Source organism: Beauveria bassiana, assembly GCF_000280675.1.
Source record: "Beauveria bassiana ARSEF 2860 unplaced genomic scaffold BBA_S00011, whole genome shotgun sequence".
NCBI lineage: Eukaryota > Fungi > Ascomycota > Sordariomycetes > Hypocreales > Cordycipitaceae > Beauveria > Beauveria bassiana.
In genome coordinates, this window is record NW_007930846.1 from 161,462 (window position 1) to 177,811 (window position 16,350).

Genomic DNA, 16,350 nt, shown 5'->3' on the forward strand with positions numbered 1-16,350 from the left:
ATTTCCCGCTCTTCTCTCGGCTTTCATCCGAATTTTTTTTGGGCTAGCTGCTTCTTTTCCAGAAGCCACATCCGTGGTAGTGATACCTCCACAGACCCGACCCTGCTGTATTTGTCCGCACCACACTTTTCGCGTATATCGCCAGGCCCTTACCTCGAGGTTTCGTGAAACGCCAGGTCGGCCATTTATTTGCAAGCAACGGCAGCGGCCGAGGCAATATCCTGGCAGGCGGACTTCACCGTGTCACCTGTATCACACTTCTCATATAGACCCTCAACCGACCACGGAACCAGTTGGGCGTTCTTTACCGAGACGTCAAATGTGATGCCACCGATGATATCAGCGCAAAAGTTACGCTTACCGTCAACGTCACTTTTTACATCGCTGTCATTGTCGAAAAAAAAGTCATTAATAGCGTTCTTGCAGTCGGTAACGGCGGTAATAGTAGAGACAATTTCCTGGCAGGCCAACTTTAACGTGTTATCCGCATCACAGTCCTTATGTAGACCCTTAATCGACCACGCAGGTAGCTAGGCGTTCTTTACTAAGGCGTTAAATGTGTTACCACTAATAATTTTAGTATAAAAGTTACACTTCTCCTTAATAACGCTATTATCTTTAGCGTTATACTTATAAAAAACGTCATTAATAGTACTTTAGTAGGTAGTAATAGCAGTAGTAATTTCCTAGTAAGCCAACTTTAATATATTATCTATATTATAGTCTTTATATAGACCCTTAATTAACTATATAAATAGCTAAGTATTTTTTACTAAGACATTAAATATATTACTACTAATAATTTAAATATAAAAGTTATACTTCTCTTTAATAGTACTATTATCTTTAGTATTATACTTATAAAAAACGTTATTAATAGTACTTTAGCAGGTAGTAACAGCAGTAGTAATTTCCTAGTAGGCTAACTTTAATATATTATCTATATTATAGTCCTTATATAGACCCTTAATTAACTATGTAGGTAGCTAGGCGTTCTTTACTAAGGCGTTAAATGTATTACTACTATTAATTTTAGTATAAAAGTTACGCTTCTCCTTAATGGCGCTGTCATCTTCAGCGTCATGCTCGTAAAAAACGTCGTCAATGGTGCTTCGGCAGGCGGCAACGACACTGGCGGTAGGGGCGGCATTAGCAGTGACCATCAAGCTGGCGCAAGCAGCAGCGGCGATGACAAGGTACTTCATCTTGTCGAGTTTGTCGGTGGTCCTGGTCTGAAGACGGCGATTTAAGAAGTAAAATACAGGTATTTTATACTCTGAGGATCGAAGGTTAGAGAGTAGAAAGAGATTCCTTTAGACGGAGGGCCTACTTATACGACATCGCGGCCCTAGCAGTCGTATAACTCAAACCGTAACTTGATGGGTTGACATTTTGTACTAGCCGTTTGGGGGAGCTAATAGGCCACAGAGTCCAAGCAAGACGGGCCTCAACTATGGTCACGCTGATGCATGACTTTTCAGGGTAATTAGTTGTTCTATCAATGCTTGCTTCGGGGCTTCACTGACCCAACCTCGACCTCGCAGTCACAAGGATCTTGACGTGGTGCGACTCGTACGAAATGCATAGCTTTCGTTTGTGATTTTAAAGCACCCCAGCGATGACTTTTCCACAGAGACACAGGCGGTCAATAGAGGCACTAGTGCATATAACATGGAATCGGCGCAGAGAAGTCACTAAACCAAGGACCTTGAACGAGTCCACAGACAGCTTGCAGTCTTTGTCGTCTGGCGCACTATATACGGCGTTAGGGGCACCTAGCGTAGCGTCGGCTAAAAGAGCGAGATGCTGGCGCTATTGAAATTCAACAACCTCCGACACAGATCCTCCAGATATCATGACTTATCCATAGTTGGCACATGTGGCCTCGCAACTCAACGAGACATTTATAATCAGATTACGGCAATGCGCGTCCCTTTGAAACCAGCCTTCAAGTATCGTCTAATCAGGAGCCATGAGTAAGACTAGATTGCAAGCGCGCTACGCCAACATCCACTTGCACCGAGGCTGCTAGCAACTCCACATCTCCTCCCAGGTGCGCCAGGTTCTACATAGTTAGAGTAATATTCCGGATGTCTGGAGAGACGATTCAGGGGTTTCTCCAGGCAACGTGGTAAACTATGGGGCCATCGAGCCACAGAGGCTACAAAAGCACGATTACGAACAAGTCGAATTCAAGCGCTTTCGATTATCAGTCAGAGTTGCGGCGAGGTCAGTACAATTAAGGCGAGGGATATCATAATGTGTTATTTAGTACAGTACCCATCCACATCTATAGCTGAAGCGCAGTCCATGAACGTATAAATAAAGGGCCTGATTCGCGTCAATGAAGGTATGGGTCCGCCATTTTACTGCGACACGCGCATACTCTGCCTCTAGTCAGACAGATCCGCACTAAGCGAGATATGCTGCCAATAAAGACGCAAGCCATGATTACAACTGACATGTAGGCTGATGATACAGTCTACGTATGTCATGTACAGAGACCCACGACGACTTCGTCAAGGAAGCATTCTCAGATCCGGTGAGAGTCGTTGTCTAGTCGTCCTTTAAAGGTCGCTCGCCTGCCCAGAAATTGAATGTAGAGCTCAGGGACGCTGGCTGCTTTCATATCTTCGGTTGGTACATTTCCTAATCCAGTGCAAGCCTGAGTCTCAGCTGCAGTTGGTACTGCGCCACCGTGTTGTCGGTCTCGGTAGCTAAGCCGTCAGGACGACAACGTATTTGCTGGCTCACACTGACAGTCGGGCAGATCTCTAGCAAGTGTCAAGCGTATGGCGATATTACATTGATCGAGCGTGACTGTCAGTAATATGCATGCGCTCAGAATGCCCCAGAATCTGTTATAATCTCTGTCAAAAGTAGGCAAACGTAGGTCTGTCGGATACCAGATATTTGGGTTGGACAGACCGGTCCCTTTCACCGCCAATGGAACGCAGGCCGAGTCCTCCAGGTCTACTGCACAACAGGTTTTAATACTGAACCCAAGTGGTTTGATGGAACGCTCCGGCTTGCAATTAGAGCGAATCTCAATCATTGCTCGGGCATAAGTTGGTATAACTGACAGGTGGCTATCATATAGATCAAGTCTACAGACCCTCACCGTGGATGAGTTGCCATGATACTGAAGTAAATAGCAATCTCGATCGGACCCCGTCTGATATTTCTAACATCATTAAGCCTGACCTTATCGCTTCATTTTCGCAGCGACAGCTACATCAACCAATCCTTGTCTCTTGTTGCTGGTGAGGCGTTTATGACAGGAAGCTTGCATAGGTTTGTGTCATGATGCACACACAGATCTGGCTTCGGGGTCATTATTTCAGAGCTCATCACGCTCAAGGCCTCAATCACGACTGTTGGGCGATTGCCATGGTTCGCATTGAACACGTACCATGGAGTGATGGAAGAGAAGGTCTGTTTATTGTTCAGTATTCTATCTTGTAGAGCGAGGCATTTACCAGACTCTGAACCAAAGAAAAAAAAAAAGAAAAAAAGAAGAAAAAAAATCAATGGAAGATTCTTGTACTAAAATACATAATCCGCAAATGGTATAAAATCCTAGATGTATTGCCCTAGACCTTTCGTCTATTACTTTAATGAGACAGCCGTGGTGGGGAAACAAAGATGTGTCGTATCGAAACGTAATTGTAGATGCGATGCGTACAAGTGTCGAACACGATCAACCCCTTTTCCACATGGCATTGCTTAGCCCAGGCGCGCTTGATCGAAGGTGTCGGGCGGGAAGGCAGCTAATACAGCAAGTCAGCAGCATGCCTTATCCAATTGTTATGCCAAATTTACTGCCTACCAAATCACAGCGCAGCCGCACCAAGCGCAGCCATGGCGACAGCAGCAGCAGCAAAGACGACACCAGTCTCGCGAGCCGCAGCATTGGCCGACTGAGACGAGCTGGTCGTAGCACTGCGACCCGCGGAGCCCGAAGCAGCCGACGACGAGCGAGCCGAGGTGGTGGCGGCAGATCCAGTTCCCGATGCAGCCGCCGAGACGGAGCTCGTGCTGGATGTTGTTGGGTTGGCGCTTGTCGCGACCGCGTTGCCGGAAGCTGACGTCGTGGTAGCGACAGCAGTTGCAGCGCTGCTGGGCTGCTGACCCGTGCAGACCACAATGTCGCCATCCTCGAGAGGCGGGAGCGCGGATGTGGACGGCCAGGCAGGGCAGTCGGTGACGGCGGAGAGGAAACTCGTGTACCAGACCTTTGCCTCAGAGCTGATGCTGGAAGCGGCCGCGGTCAGCGAGCTCGGGACGCAGCCGTCCGTGGCAGCTGAGAGATCGGCCGGTACCGTGGGGGTCGCCTTTAGGAGCGCCATGATGCTGCTCAAGCAGTCAAAGGAGCCTTCATCGAGTGTCTGCTGCCGTGCGTCAATCTGGTTTGCCGCGGCAGCGGTAGCGAGTCCAACAAGGGACAGGGCGGAGAGGGCGTGGACACGCATCGTGAGGATCGGGAGGGCTGGAAAGGAGAGGCCTGGCGAGCAAGAAGTTGACTGGAAAGGAGAGACTGAATGCCGAGCAAGAATAGAACTAGAAAGGACGCTCGAGCAAGAGGGCCACTCCCAACTCTATATATCATCTGTATACCAAGCAATCCATACGAGGATCCATACCTACTAATTACTAGTCTCTCGACTATTCATGCTGCCTCCTACTGGCGGGACCCCTAAAGAGATTGTGATGTAAACCTTATCCACTATTTACCACTACGAAATACGAGGTGTCAAAGTGTCAGGCCAAAGTTCCATCTTCTTTTACCAAAGCCCTTCTTAAACACTAATGAAAGTAAGAAATAGAAGTACGTATGCACGTACGCAACTCATCGAAAGAATTACGTACTACTTATACTTTATACAGATACAGATAGGTAGTTACACTGGTGTCTGCATCCCCTGAAGATCGTGACAGCAGAGAACATTGCCCCACAGAATCACGTTAATATTTGCAAGGCAAGTCGCCTGGTGCCTGGCGACACTGCCTTAAAAAGCGGGTCAAAATGCGATCTTTCAGGGGTTGTGGTCCGCACAAGGCTTCCGTTTAGATGGCATGTTAATTGATTTCAACGGCAGACACCTATGGCCTTGGGGGCCGATACACGCTATTCTTGCAGAGCATATGAGGAGAAAACCCGTGACAAGAAGTAAAAGGACGATAATCGAGTCTATGGCGCGGCGGGTGAGAGGCGGGCGGCGCATCGAGTGTACAGTTTGTTTGGCTTGCCCTCGTGTGGTGTGTGCAGCGCGGCATCGGACCATTTTGGGACTAGTGCGAGATGTGCTGTCTTTGCTATTGCTGTCTTCATTTATTATTGATATCATGAAACTATAATCACGATCCGGCGTCCAGAATATGCCGCGCAACCAGGCCGTTTGTACCTGACTAACCGCTATTGCTGATGGCATCGAGCCTACAGCGACATTTAGACAAGAGCGACCGTGAAAATACGAGCGCGGACCCAAAAGCGACGCCGACTCAAGCCACCAACTCCAGAAACTTCGAAGCGACATTAGTAGTGGTTGCCGCATGACATCGCCGCGTCAGCGCAGTCCTAAAAAGCGTACGCGTCGTGCAAGCATCATCTCTTCTGGCGATACGAGTTCTTACTCCTGCATCAGTTGGTCATTCGGATGAGATGATGCGGAAGTAATACCATCGAATTTCAGTTTGTTTGCTTTGTGTCAATCTGAAGTCGCAGTCGTCAGTTGAAGCTAAGCCGGCGACCATAGTCATGTGGTGGCTGAATAGTCTCCAGGAGTTGCAATGCAAACACGTCAGTGAAATGTTTGGCCTGCTCGCCTTTGCAGCTCTCGCCCATGCCTACGCCTTCTTGGATCTCCGGCAGAGGTGTAAAGGAGAACCTGACGTTGTCAGAGAGGGTCTAAACAAGTGTCTGATGGATCTTCGATGATCTAAACAGCATTACAATATTGGAAAGACTGCTTGATTGTGCCATGGTTGAAAGTTAAGCTGATGATGGTGCCGGCAAGAGTTGAAGAATGCGGTGGCAGCCGTAGACCACAACGTAAAATGCTTGGTGCAGTTGGCGCCTTCTTTCAGCACCGCCGTCTGGTATTACTGTTTTTTCCCCCTCGCCTGCGTCGCCGTATGCCCCGAGATGAACGCTGCTGATCTTTGTGGCTCTGCCCCTCAGTTTCAGGCAAGTTGAGTTTGCGCCAAAGCCGAGCATAATGGTTCTCCTGATCTATTCGGGCAAAGTGTTTGAGACACTCCTCCTCATGCTCCCAATATTCTTCCGTCTCTATAGTGCGGCGGTGTTTCTCAAGATCTTCTGCATCAAGTCCCTGACGAGCAAAACGTCGTTTGTAGAGTTGCGTCACTCTTTGCCAGTTAATGCTATTGGCGCTGTTGGTGCAATTGGTGTTGTCGGCGCTATCCGCCGTGCATTGCTTTAACAGTCCATCAAATATCACGTTGGCAAAAATGGTCTTGTAATGAATCGCCTCGTGCTTCCAATAATCGCTGCTTTTGATAGTGGAGCGGCGTTGCGTGATTGACTTGGTATCGAGTGTGTCATGCTTCATCGAGCAAAAACATTTTGACGAGTGCGTGGCTTCGTAGCGAAACTGAGCTTCAGGTGTGATTTCTCGGAGGCGATCTGCCACGGCATCGAGATCTGTTGGCATTGAAAAATCATCAATAGGCGTGTTCATCCTGGTGAAGCGAATGGCAAATTCTCCGAAGCACTTGCTTGAGATTGAAGGCAGTTTTAACGCGACAAACATCTGAGGCCAAGGCGTACAGTCACGTGATTATAGCGCCTACCATTCTCAGCATGTACACGCACCACACAGTGGTCTGGAGAGCAACGTCGTACATATAAGTCAAGATGAACCATGACACAACAACCAAGAAGACAAATGGCTGATTAGTGTAGTGGCTATCACGTATCGTTAACACCGATAAAGTCGTAGGTTCGAATCCTCCATCGGTCAGTCTTCAGTGGGTTTCCGGGTCAATTGAGCTGATCAAGTATCAATAATGACCTGGTCCGCATGTCGGCCCTCGCAAAGGGTCACGATGCTTAGTGCCCATCTTTTTTGGCGGGACGTTTTTGGATCTCGCTTTTTGCACTGATAGAGAAAGGCAAGACCGACTAACTCCACTTTATCTCTACTTTTTCTGCAGTAAATTAGTAATTTGACTACTCCATCGTTTGCCGCCTATAAAAGCTGACTTAAGACGGCACGACAGCGAAGTGGAGGATGGAGATTTTTAGGTATGACACGATGGATTCTGTTTAATCTCCAGAAAACATCAAAGAATGTTTACTATGTTGCGCCTAAGATAATCAAACACATCTACTGATGGGTACTAACCGAAGGAAAAATATAAGGTTATGTGATGACCCAATCTACGAAGCTGTAAGCAAGAGCCTCATGATGAAATTTTCAACCAACAAACACGCGCACTTTTCAGGAACCATGGCCTGCCAGACCCACGTGACTGACCCTGATCAAGCCTTGTAAACTAGCATGCGCCATCAGCTCGAGCCGTCAACCGATGACGCGCCAAATCACCTCGTGCCTGACGTGCCGCCGTCGCAAGGTGCGCTGCGACCGGCGGGCGCCTGTCTGCAGCGTCTGTCAACGGGGAAATCACATCTGCAACTACCAGACACCCAACCTGACGAGACTTGGTCCTGACACGCCATCTGGCCCCTGGGCTGTGCAAAGCCAAGGGTACACCCCGACTCTGCAGTATCAGGGATCAGCCGGGACGAAGCACGACTCTGGTTCCGTGTCCTCAACACCAGCAAGTGGCACCGGCTCTCCATCGGCTATGCACACGCTGCCTGACAAGAGAGGGGTGCCCGCGCATCATAATGGCAGTATGCTTCTCTTGCAAGACGAGTGCTCCCGCCTCGTGTCGCCTCTGCATTGGGCCTCCACGGTCGAGCCGACCAAGGCCACCGACTCCATCGCATCAAACGCGCACTCCGCCTCGCCAGGAATGGACGAGGCCACGCGAGACGTACTGATGAATGTTGATAGTGTCGCGCAGCGGCCAGGCGACGGCCAACATCCCGGTGCCGTCCCCAATCTGCCGCTGCCGTACACCGCATCCCCTCCGGGCCATCCTTCCTTCACTCACGCGCTGATGGGCTCCCGCTCAGACGACGACAACAAGAATCTCGCGCCGTACTACCCACATAGCGCGACCGAGTGCCGATTCCTTCTCGACGTCTTCATCTCCAACGTCGAAGCTGTCATTTGCCTCTTCCATGAGCCCACACTACGGCAAGCATTCGACGCGCACCTGGCACAGCAAGAGCTGTATGCACCAGCCGTCGCGATGACACCCGGCCAAGGATCAGACAAGGCAGGCCACTTTGAGCCCTTGATGTTTGCCATTTTCTTTTCCGCTATTTATAGCATGGACGCGGCCCAAGTGCGCGACATTTTTGGTGCAACCAAGACGGACATGCTAAAGAGATTTGAAAGCGCCTTGATCTCAGCACTGGATGGGGAGTCTTTTACTTCCAGCTTGGCGCTCCCGGTTCTACAAGCCTTTGTACTCTTTCTGGTATGCCATCTTCCCCTATGTTTCGTTTGCCCAAGTTGGTACAATGCTGATGAATTGACATGATAGACATGCCGCTGTCGCGATGATGAGATGCAGCAGATCTGGACCCTCGTCGGACTTGCTGTTCGCATGGCGCAATCTCTCGGCCTCCATCAAGAGCCTACTGGCTTCTCCTTTGGCGCCATGGACGCCATTCAAGTCGAAATTCGCCGAAGATTGTGGTATCAGATATTTTACCTTGATGTCCGCACTGCTGTATCGCAGGGTCTGCCGCCCGTAATCACCACCGGATCCTACACCACGAGGCTACCGTCAAATGTCGACGACAATGACATTATGCCTGGCCAGCCGCCACTGCCAGACCATTACGACCCGCGCAAGTTCACCACCATGACCATCCAGCTGGTGCGCCTGCACGGAGTGACGAGCATGCAGAAACTGCTTCACATGCTGCCCCGCGACATACCCGGGCCGGAGCCCAAGCCAGGCGATTACCAGCCGACCGATGGTCAGTTGGCTGCCGCAGAAGAACAGGAAATGCGCGTGCTCATCGAAGCGACACTGGAGAAGAATCAGATGCTGTACCTGCGATACTGTGATTCGCGCATCCCGCTGCACAGACTGACCCTGGTTCTTTCCAACCATATCAAGTGGAAGTTTTGGATTTATTATTACTACCAAGTCCCCCAAGGCCAGCGATCGTCGTTGGCACCAGCCCAGAAATCCTTGTACGTGGCAAGATTATTGTCTCTTGTGTTTTTCCGTTGCTAACCAAGTCGAACAGAATCTTTTCCCAGTCCCTCAATCTGCTGGACTCGTACATCAGCATGAAAACAGACACGGGACTTGACCCCTATCGCTGGATGATTGACGGCCATTTCGGTCTGCACGCCGCCTTGTACGTCATTTCTGTCCTCGAGGATACGCAGAGCAACGCTACTCTTGACCCGGACCTCTCTCACCGAGGCAAGCAGCTGCTGCAGAGCATTCAGGAACTCAGCGCCGACACAGAAAGCAAATTGGGCTCTTTGTTTAATCAAAGGGCCCAGAATCTCATGGCACGGACGTCTGCGGAACCCGAGTACGCCGCGGCGCCGGACATGGATGCCACTCTTCTCCCTGCCACGGTCATGTCATCGGATCTGGACGATTGGGTAAATTATTTAAACGATACCATCTAGCTATATACTCAAAAACAAGACAAAAACCGACACGAACAACCGGGCAGCAAAATCTCTATCTCGACATGGCTCCAAGTCGGCCCAGCGGCGCAGAAATGGGTAGCGTGTTGTTGGCCTCATACACTAACCTCGCAATTCGGCCCTTGGTCTCGGCAAAGCAGTGCTGCCATGCAAACATGCGCAGAGAGTCACCCGCCGTCCCAACCTCGTCCGCTTCTCCATGCGAGGCAGCCCAGCACGCGGCCAGCCCTGGAAACGCACGGTCCATGCACCCGGCGACGCGTTCATTGTCCACCGCCACGGTTTCGTCATTCTGCTTCTCCTTGCCGCTGCTGTCAAAGGTGTAGTGCCTGTGGTGACCGAAAAAGGACAGCGCCAGGCGGTCCGGGTCGTGAGCGAGGAAGCGCGCGACGTGCGAGTCATTGTCGGCGCAACTGCCGTCGCCCTCATTGTGTCGCTCGCTGGTATGGGCGACACGCATGTAGTCCTCGTAGCCGCCGTTGATGCTGTTTCCTGTCACGATGACGTACGGATGTCCCTGCCCCTGCTCGCTGAGGAGCCAGTCCTGGTCGACGCGCTCCATGGTCCAGCTGACTTGCTGTCGGAGCGGACGGCAATGCTCCGGCACGCCGCTCTCGGCACCGGCGTCAGTGCTCTCGAGATGGAAAGTGACCAGGAAAAAGTTGGAATGGTAGCCTGCTTCCATTGTTAGCAAAGGTAATTCCCTCTTGTCTTTTCCAGGTAATAAAGAAAACTACTTGCCGTTGTCACAAAAGAATCGGTCCACGAATATAAGAGAGTAGCCCTCCCTGGCCCACAGCTCCCGAATGGCCAGCCAGCCAACGTACGTCGACACACAGCTGACACTCTTGGACGATGTCTTGAATGTATCTACCATCAGACTTTGGGAGGTGTTAGCTTCACCACGGTGCTTCTTGTGTCCATTCACCCAGGGAGCTTCTTTGAGACTGGAGACATGACTTACCTTCCCAGACTGGGAGACGCTGCCGAGTACTTTGCCGTGTGGCACAGCCAAGCGCAGCTCAGCTCCGACATCCATGTCTGCAGCGCACCAAACTCGAGAATGACGCGCCGCGTCGCCTTGGAGTACTTGTAGTCGGGCGTGGCCCGGTTCCACACGTCGGCCACCATGGCGTCGCCGATGCGAATCGCCTCTTCCGGGTACAGCCGGCCGCCCACACCGCCGGCGAAGCGGCCAAACGTCTTGTACTTGGAGAGTGTGAAGCAGAAGACGAGGAAGCGGACGGCCATCTTGGCGTCGAGCGCGTCCCATGCGGCAGCCGGGTCGGGCCCCTCGAGGAGCGGCGACATGTATGACTTGGGTGACGTTGCGTTGGCCTGTTCTTTATCTTTGCTTGTCTTGCAGCTGGACGTGGAGACTTCATCACTATCAAGGATGTGGAGGGCTTCTGCGAAGTGAACGCTAAGAGGCGTTTGGGAGCCGGTGTCGGATGCGGGATGGACACTCAGAGGTGTCTGGGAGCCGGCGTCGGAAACCCGCGACGAAGGCACCGAGTCGACGTCCGAAATCTCGGATGGGAAAGAAGACTCTGTGAGTCTCTCGAATGCTGAACTCTCCGAGTCCGAAGTAGGAGTGCGAGTGCCTTCCCTGTCAGAGTCCGTCGTGCGCAGGGAAAAGGGCATGTCTTTTTCATGCTCATCCGCTGGTCCAAGCTTGTATGCGTTGGTGAGCTGGTGCGCGCTGCGCTGATACAAGGCGTTGACACGACGATCCAGGTCGGGCTCGCTCCAACCCAGGTTACCCAGGATGCCCGCCGGCGTGTCCTCTGTAGCCCCGATGCCCAGCTTGGCCGGGTGGATGCGCTTGATGGTGAGGTCAGCGAGCGTGTCTCTGGCCTTGTCACGCACAGCGGTGAGCCGCTCAATGTACTCGTCCAGCCAAGTGGCTCTGCTGCTCTCGGACGCCCACTTCCTGTGCTGCCGCGTCAGGTCGAGGAGCATGGCAGCGCGGACCTGGCACGACGTGTCGCCGACGTGCGCGTCAAACGCGGCGAAGCCTACGCTGTCGACGTCGGGGTTCTGGGAGAAGAGGAGGTCACGGTAGAGAGAAAGGGCGTCGAGGGCGTCGGACGAGGCGCGGACAATGTCCGTGTACACCAGGCCGTAGTTGTTTCGTAGACGCAGGCCCTGGGACGCCGTGGTGGCTGGAAATAGAAAGGAAGTCATGATTTTCCTCTTCTTTTGTGTGGGTGCTTCTTGAGTCTCATTCAACTGTTTGTGCCTTGAAGTGAACGAGAGGAATTTGAGTAAGAGCTCTTGAAAAGAGAAGCTTATATACGTTTCGCCGGCTTTCCTCTTTCGAAAAGTATTCTCATTATTTTATCACACCTATTTTTATTACTTGATTTAAACTTGGTTTTGGTCTATTTTTGTAGCTCTTTGCCGTCTTATAAAAGCCGCACTTATGCCGAGCTAGAACCTTTTTTCTGAGAGCTGAAAGGGTTAAGTGTTGTGGAAAGACAAAGAGAACCCTGACATAGAAATCCACTGACCAATAACCGATAGGACTTGGTAATAGCCCGTCGTATCTACGGAGTTGTCAGCAACTGCCCTGTCGCACTATCCGCGGTCGGCGGCCGATACCCGTGAATCAGGCCACCTCCCCTCATGTTCATCTCGGCACGTCACGCCGGGCGGCCTCGGCCGTTGCAAACGCCAACGGCCTTTGGGCCGAAGCGTTCGGTCCCTGCCAAGTTTGATCAGATGATGGATAGGTGGGTTCTCTTGGGGGCTGTTTGGTTGCGAGGCTCCACGTTGCGATTACGCCACAAGGTGTCTAGCCAATCTTTGGGCTGTCAACGTTCGACATAAGCCGCAATCAGGCTCGGAAAACGGCTCAAGAAGGAAAGGAATGAATGAACAAGATGGGACCAGAACGAAGAGAAGACATGTTGCTAAGGGGCTGCGAAAGGCGGGTGGCGCTTTCAAGTTGATCAATGACTTGGCTCGTGAAAAACTCTTGAAACTGAAACGTTGTGGCCGTGTCGTCGAATCTGGGTTTGCACGCGTTGGTTGTCCATGTCAAGATTCTGAGCGAAGCCACCATCTAACAATGAGGTTGAAAAACCAGTTGGTCGGCACAGACCACACAAGTCTTTGACCGTTGCACTCTGCCAAAGGACACATGCATGTAAGGATGCTGGGTCAAGTGGAGAGGTTGAAATAAACTGGAAACAAGAACGCATTAAAAAAGCCATAAGCTTAAAAATGGAGAAGCGTGACAAGCCATGTTCAGCCGCTCTTACTCATATGAGACGACGACGTATGGGATGACGACGTATGGAACGACGACGAGATGAAAAAAGTTTTTTTTTTTTTTACGNGTTAACATCTTTGTTTATAGTAACTGCGTATCCTTATTTCTTATTTATCTCGGCGGTGAAATCTTGGCAGTGGAATATTGGTAGTGGGAATATTGAACAGTGGAATATTGGCAGCGGAAATCTTGGCAGTGGAATTCTGGCAAAAGAAGAAGAACAATACTCCCAGCTCAACAAGACAACTCCAACCCCCAACCTTTTTACACAAAGTCAAAGTCAAGCCAACACAACTCATACCTTGATTGTTAGCAAAGATGGACTCTATTGCAATGGACATGACTCCCATGCTGGCTGGGATGCCCTTTAAGGGTGTTTTGGCCGTTGTCGTGGCTCTTATACTCGTCGTCGTCTCCATGCTCACCAACAACAACAACAACAACAACAAGGCAAGTCTATGCACTAGCTACCATGCTATCATGCTCAAAACTGACCAAAACTTCACAGACCCGAAAGCCTTTTACCGATGCCAACGGCCGCAAGGTCAAGATGCTCAAAGAAGATACTCGTTATACGCGGTTTTCTCACGGGTATGTCACCACCAAAAACACGCGATGAACATGAAGAAAAAGCTAAATCTGACGCCCAAATACAGACCCCAAGTCTCCGAGGCTGGTCGTGCCATTGCCGGCGACGAGCCCTTTCTCATTCGCAATGGTCCTTTCCAAGAGCTCGTCATTAGCCAGCCCGACCAGCTCAAGGAGTTTTGCCGCAAGGATGCCAAAGACCACACCAAGCCCACCAACATGAACCTCGGCGACGGCTTCGGCCAGTACGTTTCCCTTTTTGTTCTTTTCCCTACCCCAAGGAAAAAAAAAAAGAAAAAAAAAGAAAACTCCCCCCGCTGACAATTTTGCCCCCAAGACTTCTCGGCGGAGCAGTCGGCGTCCAGGCCGGCAAGAAATGGACCACCATGCGCGCGCACTTTGACCCCGAATTCTCCCACAAAGCCAGCATGAGCATGGTGCCATTGTACAACAACGAGGCTATCCGCTGGCTGACCGAACTCGCCCAGCCCTCGTCTTCCTCGTGCTCCTCGACGCCGTCCACCGCTGGCGGCTTCGTCCGCAACATTGCCGGAGCCTGCCGACTACTGCCATTTCGTCTAATTGGTCTAGTCACCTATGGCGAGGCCTTTGACGACAAGGTACCACCAATCTCACCCTCCTCCTCCCCCAAAACCTCTCTCATTTTTATCACAATGACTGTACCCTTTTTTTTTTGGCTGACCTATTAAACAAAACAGCTTTACCAACAGCTGGTTGAGCTAAACGAGATTCACGACAAGCTCATGCTCGATGCCTTTTTCGGAAAATGGAACGCCTCCAAGCTGTACAACATGCTGCCGACGGCATCGCGTCGGCGTATGCAGAGCTTCCAGCGCACGTGGGAAAGCATAAACGACGCCGTCATCCTCCGTGCCAAGACAGTAAGCCCTCTTTTTTCTCGTTATCCTCATAAAATCCATCCCTAACGTCGAGCGAAGCGAGGAAAAAAAAAAGCCAGCGCAGCGTCACCTCATTCCCGCTGCGCTCGGCCTTTTTTTTTCCTCGCTTCGCTCGACGTTGGCCGTGAATTATCTTTGACTATGTTTTGCTCGTCAAGAGGAGTGAATGAGTGTGTACTGATGCCGAATCCGCAGGAGGGACTACGCTGCCCGGCCGAGGTGATACACCGGGGTGTCGAAGCAGGAGACATGTCCAAACGTGAAGTAAATAATAGACCCAGACTGTGCTTGAAAGGGGGTTTTATTTGGCTAACAAAAAAAAACAGTTTCTGCAAACTGTGGATGAGCTTCTTTTTACCAACATTGACGTCACCTCGACCGCCGTGGCCTGTCTCCTGCTCAACGTTGCGGAGAATCCTGGCTTCCAGGAGTCTCTTCGTCAGGAAATGGCACAGATGAAGAGCGATCCGTCGTATGATGTGCAGCAGTACATTGCCAAGAGAGATGTTCTTCTTCACTATGCCATTCTAGAGTCTCTTCGTATGCGCCCTGTACTTTGTAAGTCTCTAGCCTCTGGTCTTGTGTCCTCACTTCTTCTTCCTCTTCTTTTTCTTTAATTTTTTATATTGTCTTTTCTAATCCATAACAACAGGGTTCTCGCTTCCAGAAAAAACCGCCATTGACAAAGAAATCGGCGGCTACTACGTCCCATCCGGCAGCACCGTCGTCATCGACTGGAAGCGCCTCAACACCGCGCCCGTCGTCTGGGGCGACGACAGCGAAATGTTCCGCCCGGAGCGCTTCGCCGGCATGTCGCCGCTGTCGTACCGCCACGCATTTCTGCGCTTCGGCTTCAGCCGCGAGCGCTGTCTCGGCAAGAACATTTCCGACATTATCCTCAAGACCATTCTCATGGCCACGCTCGAAAGCTACACGCTCAAGCCGAGCAAGCACAGCGCTGTCCGCAAGGATCGCTTTACAGTGACGCTAGATGACGAGGTTGAGTTTACGCCCATCAAGGCGGTTTAGAGCTTGTTAGATGGACAAGGAAATGGGTTGGTGACGCTGCGCTGGCCTTTTTTTTTTCCTCGCTTGGCTCGACGTCGGCCGCGGTGTCAGCAGATGGGACAATAGCTCAGAGTATCAATCAATCAAAACACAACTCCTTCACTGAAATCAGTGGGAAATACCGTTCATAAATGCGACATAATAGATTTAGTCCATGTACGGGAATGCATTGCCTTGGCCGACGTCGAGCGAAGCGAGGGAAAAAAAAGGCCAGCGCAGCGTCACCCATTCCCTCGACACATTGGCCAATTTCTTCCCCATTAGCAATGTAATTCGCGCAATAAAAGAATGAATCAAAGAATTTCTCGTTTTTCTAACCATCTAATTTTTGACGCTGAACTTGTCTCGAAAGCGCACACTAGGTATGCACGCTACTCGTCAACGGGTCTCAGCCGCAATTGTCAGCCCACCACTCCAAGTAATACGCCGTTCGGAATATTTGGATTCCATCAATCCATCAATTACAGAATGAGATGATGCTCCGCCACTCGGACTCGGGTGGATGGAAAAATGGCAATAGTAACTAAGAACTATCCTGGGGTTCCGTCGCGTGGCAACGAGGCCAGTCTACGCCACGTCGTGTTACAAGACAAATTCTCGTCAAATTATCAACAGACTGATTAGTAAAGATCAATGCTGCCACTAAAACACAGAATCATCAGGAAGCTATACCATCAAAGTTTCAGAAAACACTTGCTATTTATTCTGTCAAAATAGCCGT

At 50.8% G+C, this 16,350-nt stretch overlaps 7 protein-coding genes across 7 annotated transcripts; 2 read left to right on the top strand and 5 right to left on the bottom strand.

The window, feature by feature from the left end:
• Positions 1-185: 185 nt before the first annotated feature.
• BBA_04699 (uncharacterized protein) lies at positions 186-1,205 on the bottom strand (the record flags this gene model as incomplete). The annotated part of the gene is made up of 3 exons (XM_008599796.1): positions 186-530; positions 593-609; positions 1,049-1,205. The coding sequence occupies 3 exons, from the start codon at positions 1,203-1,205 to the stop codon at positions 186-188; spliced, it is 519 nt and encodes a 172-aa protein (XP_008598018.1).
• Positions 1,206-3,833: 2,628 nt separating this feature from the next.
• BBA_04700 (uncharacterized protein) lies at positions 3,834-4,472 on the bottom strand (the record flags this gene model as incomplete). The annotated part of the gene is made up of 1 exon (XM_008599797.1): positions 3,834-4,472. One exon carries the CDS (start codon positions 4,470-4,472, stop codon positions 3,834-3,836), a length of 639 nt encoding a protein of 212 aa, XP_008598019.1.
• Positions 4,473-6,083: 1,611 nt separating this feature from the next.
• On the bottom strand, positions 6,084-6,867 carry BBA_04701 (uncharacterized protein; the record flags this gene model as incomplete). The annotated part of the gene is made up of 2 exons (XM_008599798.1): positions 6,084-6,773; positions 6,814-6,867. 2 exons carry the CDS (start codon positions 6,865-6,867, stop codon positions 6,084-6,086), a joined length of 744 nt encoding a protein of 247 aa, XP_008598020.1.
• Positions 6,868-7,551: 684 nt separating this feature from the next.
• On the top strand, positions 7,552-9,755 carry BBA_04702 (C6 transcription factor; the record flags this gene model as incomplete). Its single annotated transcript, XM_008599799.1, has 3 exons — positions 7,552-8,574; positions 8,641-9,302; positions 9,359-9,755. 3 exons carry the CDS (start codon positions 7,552-7,554, stop codon positions 9,753-9,755), a joined length of 2,082 nt encoding a protein of 693 aa, XP_008598021.1.
• Positions 9,756-9,810: 55 nt separating this feature from the next.
• BBA_04703 (uncharacterized protein) lies at positions 9,811-10,461 on the bottom strand (the record flags this gene model as incomplete). Its single annotated transcript, XM_008599800.1, has 1 exon — positions 9,811-10,461. One exon carries the CDS (start codon positions 10,459-10,461, stop codon positions 9,811-9,813), a length of 651 nt encoding a protein of 216 aa, XP_008598022.1.
• Positions 10,462-10,509: 48 nt separating this feature from the next.
• On the bottom strand, positions 10,510-11,963 carry BBA_04704 (uncharacterized protein; the record flags this gene model as incomplete). The annotated part of the gene is made up of 2 exons (XM_008599801.1): positions 10,510-10,657; positions 10,741-11,963. 2 exons carry the CDS (start codon positions 11,961-11,963, stop codon positions 10,510-10,512), a joined length of 1,371 nt encoding a protein of 456 aa, XP_008598023.1.
• Positions 11,964-13,525: 1,562 nt separating this feature from the next.
• BBA_04705 (Cytochrome P450 CYP5293A1) lies at positions 13,526-15,590 on the top strand (the record flags this gene model as incomplete). The annotated part of the gene is made up of 7 exons (XM_008599802.1): positions 13,526-13,644; positions 13,710-13,886; positions 13,979-14,261; positions 14,361-14,543; positions 14,757-14,825; positions 14,888-15,119; positions 15,214-15,590. 7 exons carry the CDS (start codon positions 13,526-13,528, stop codon positions 15,588-15,590), a joined length of 1,440 nt encoding a protein of 479 aa, XP_008598024.1.
• Between the last annotated feature and the right edge of the window lie 760 nt (positions 15,591-16,350).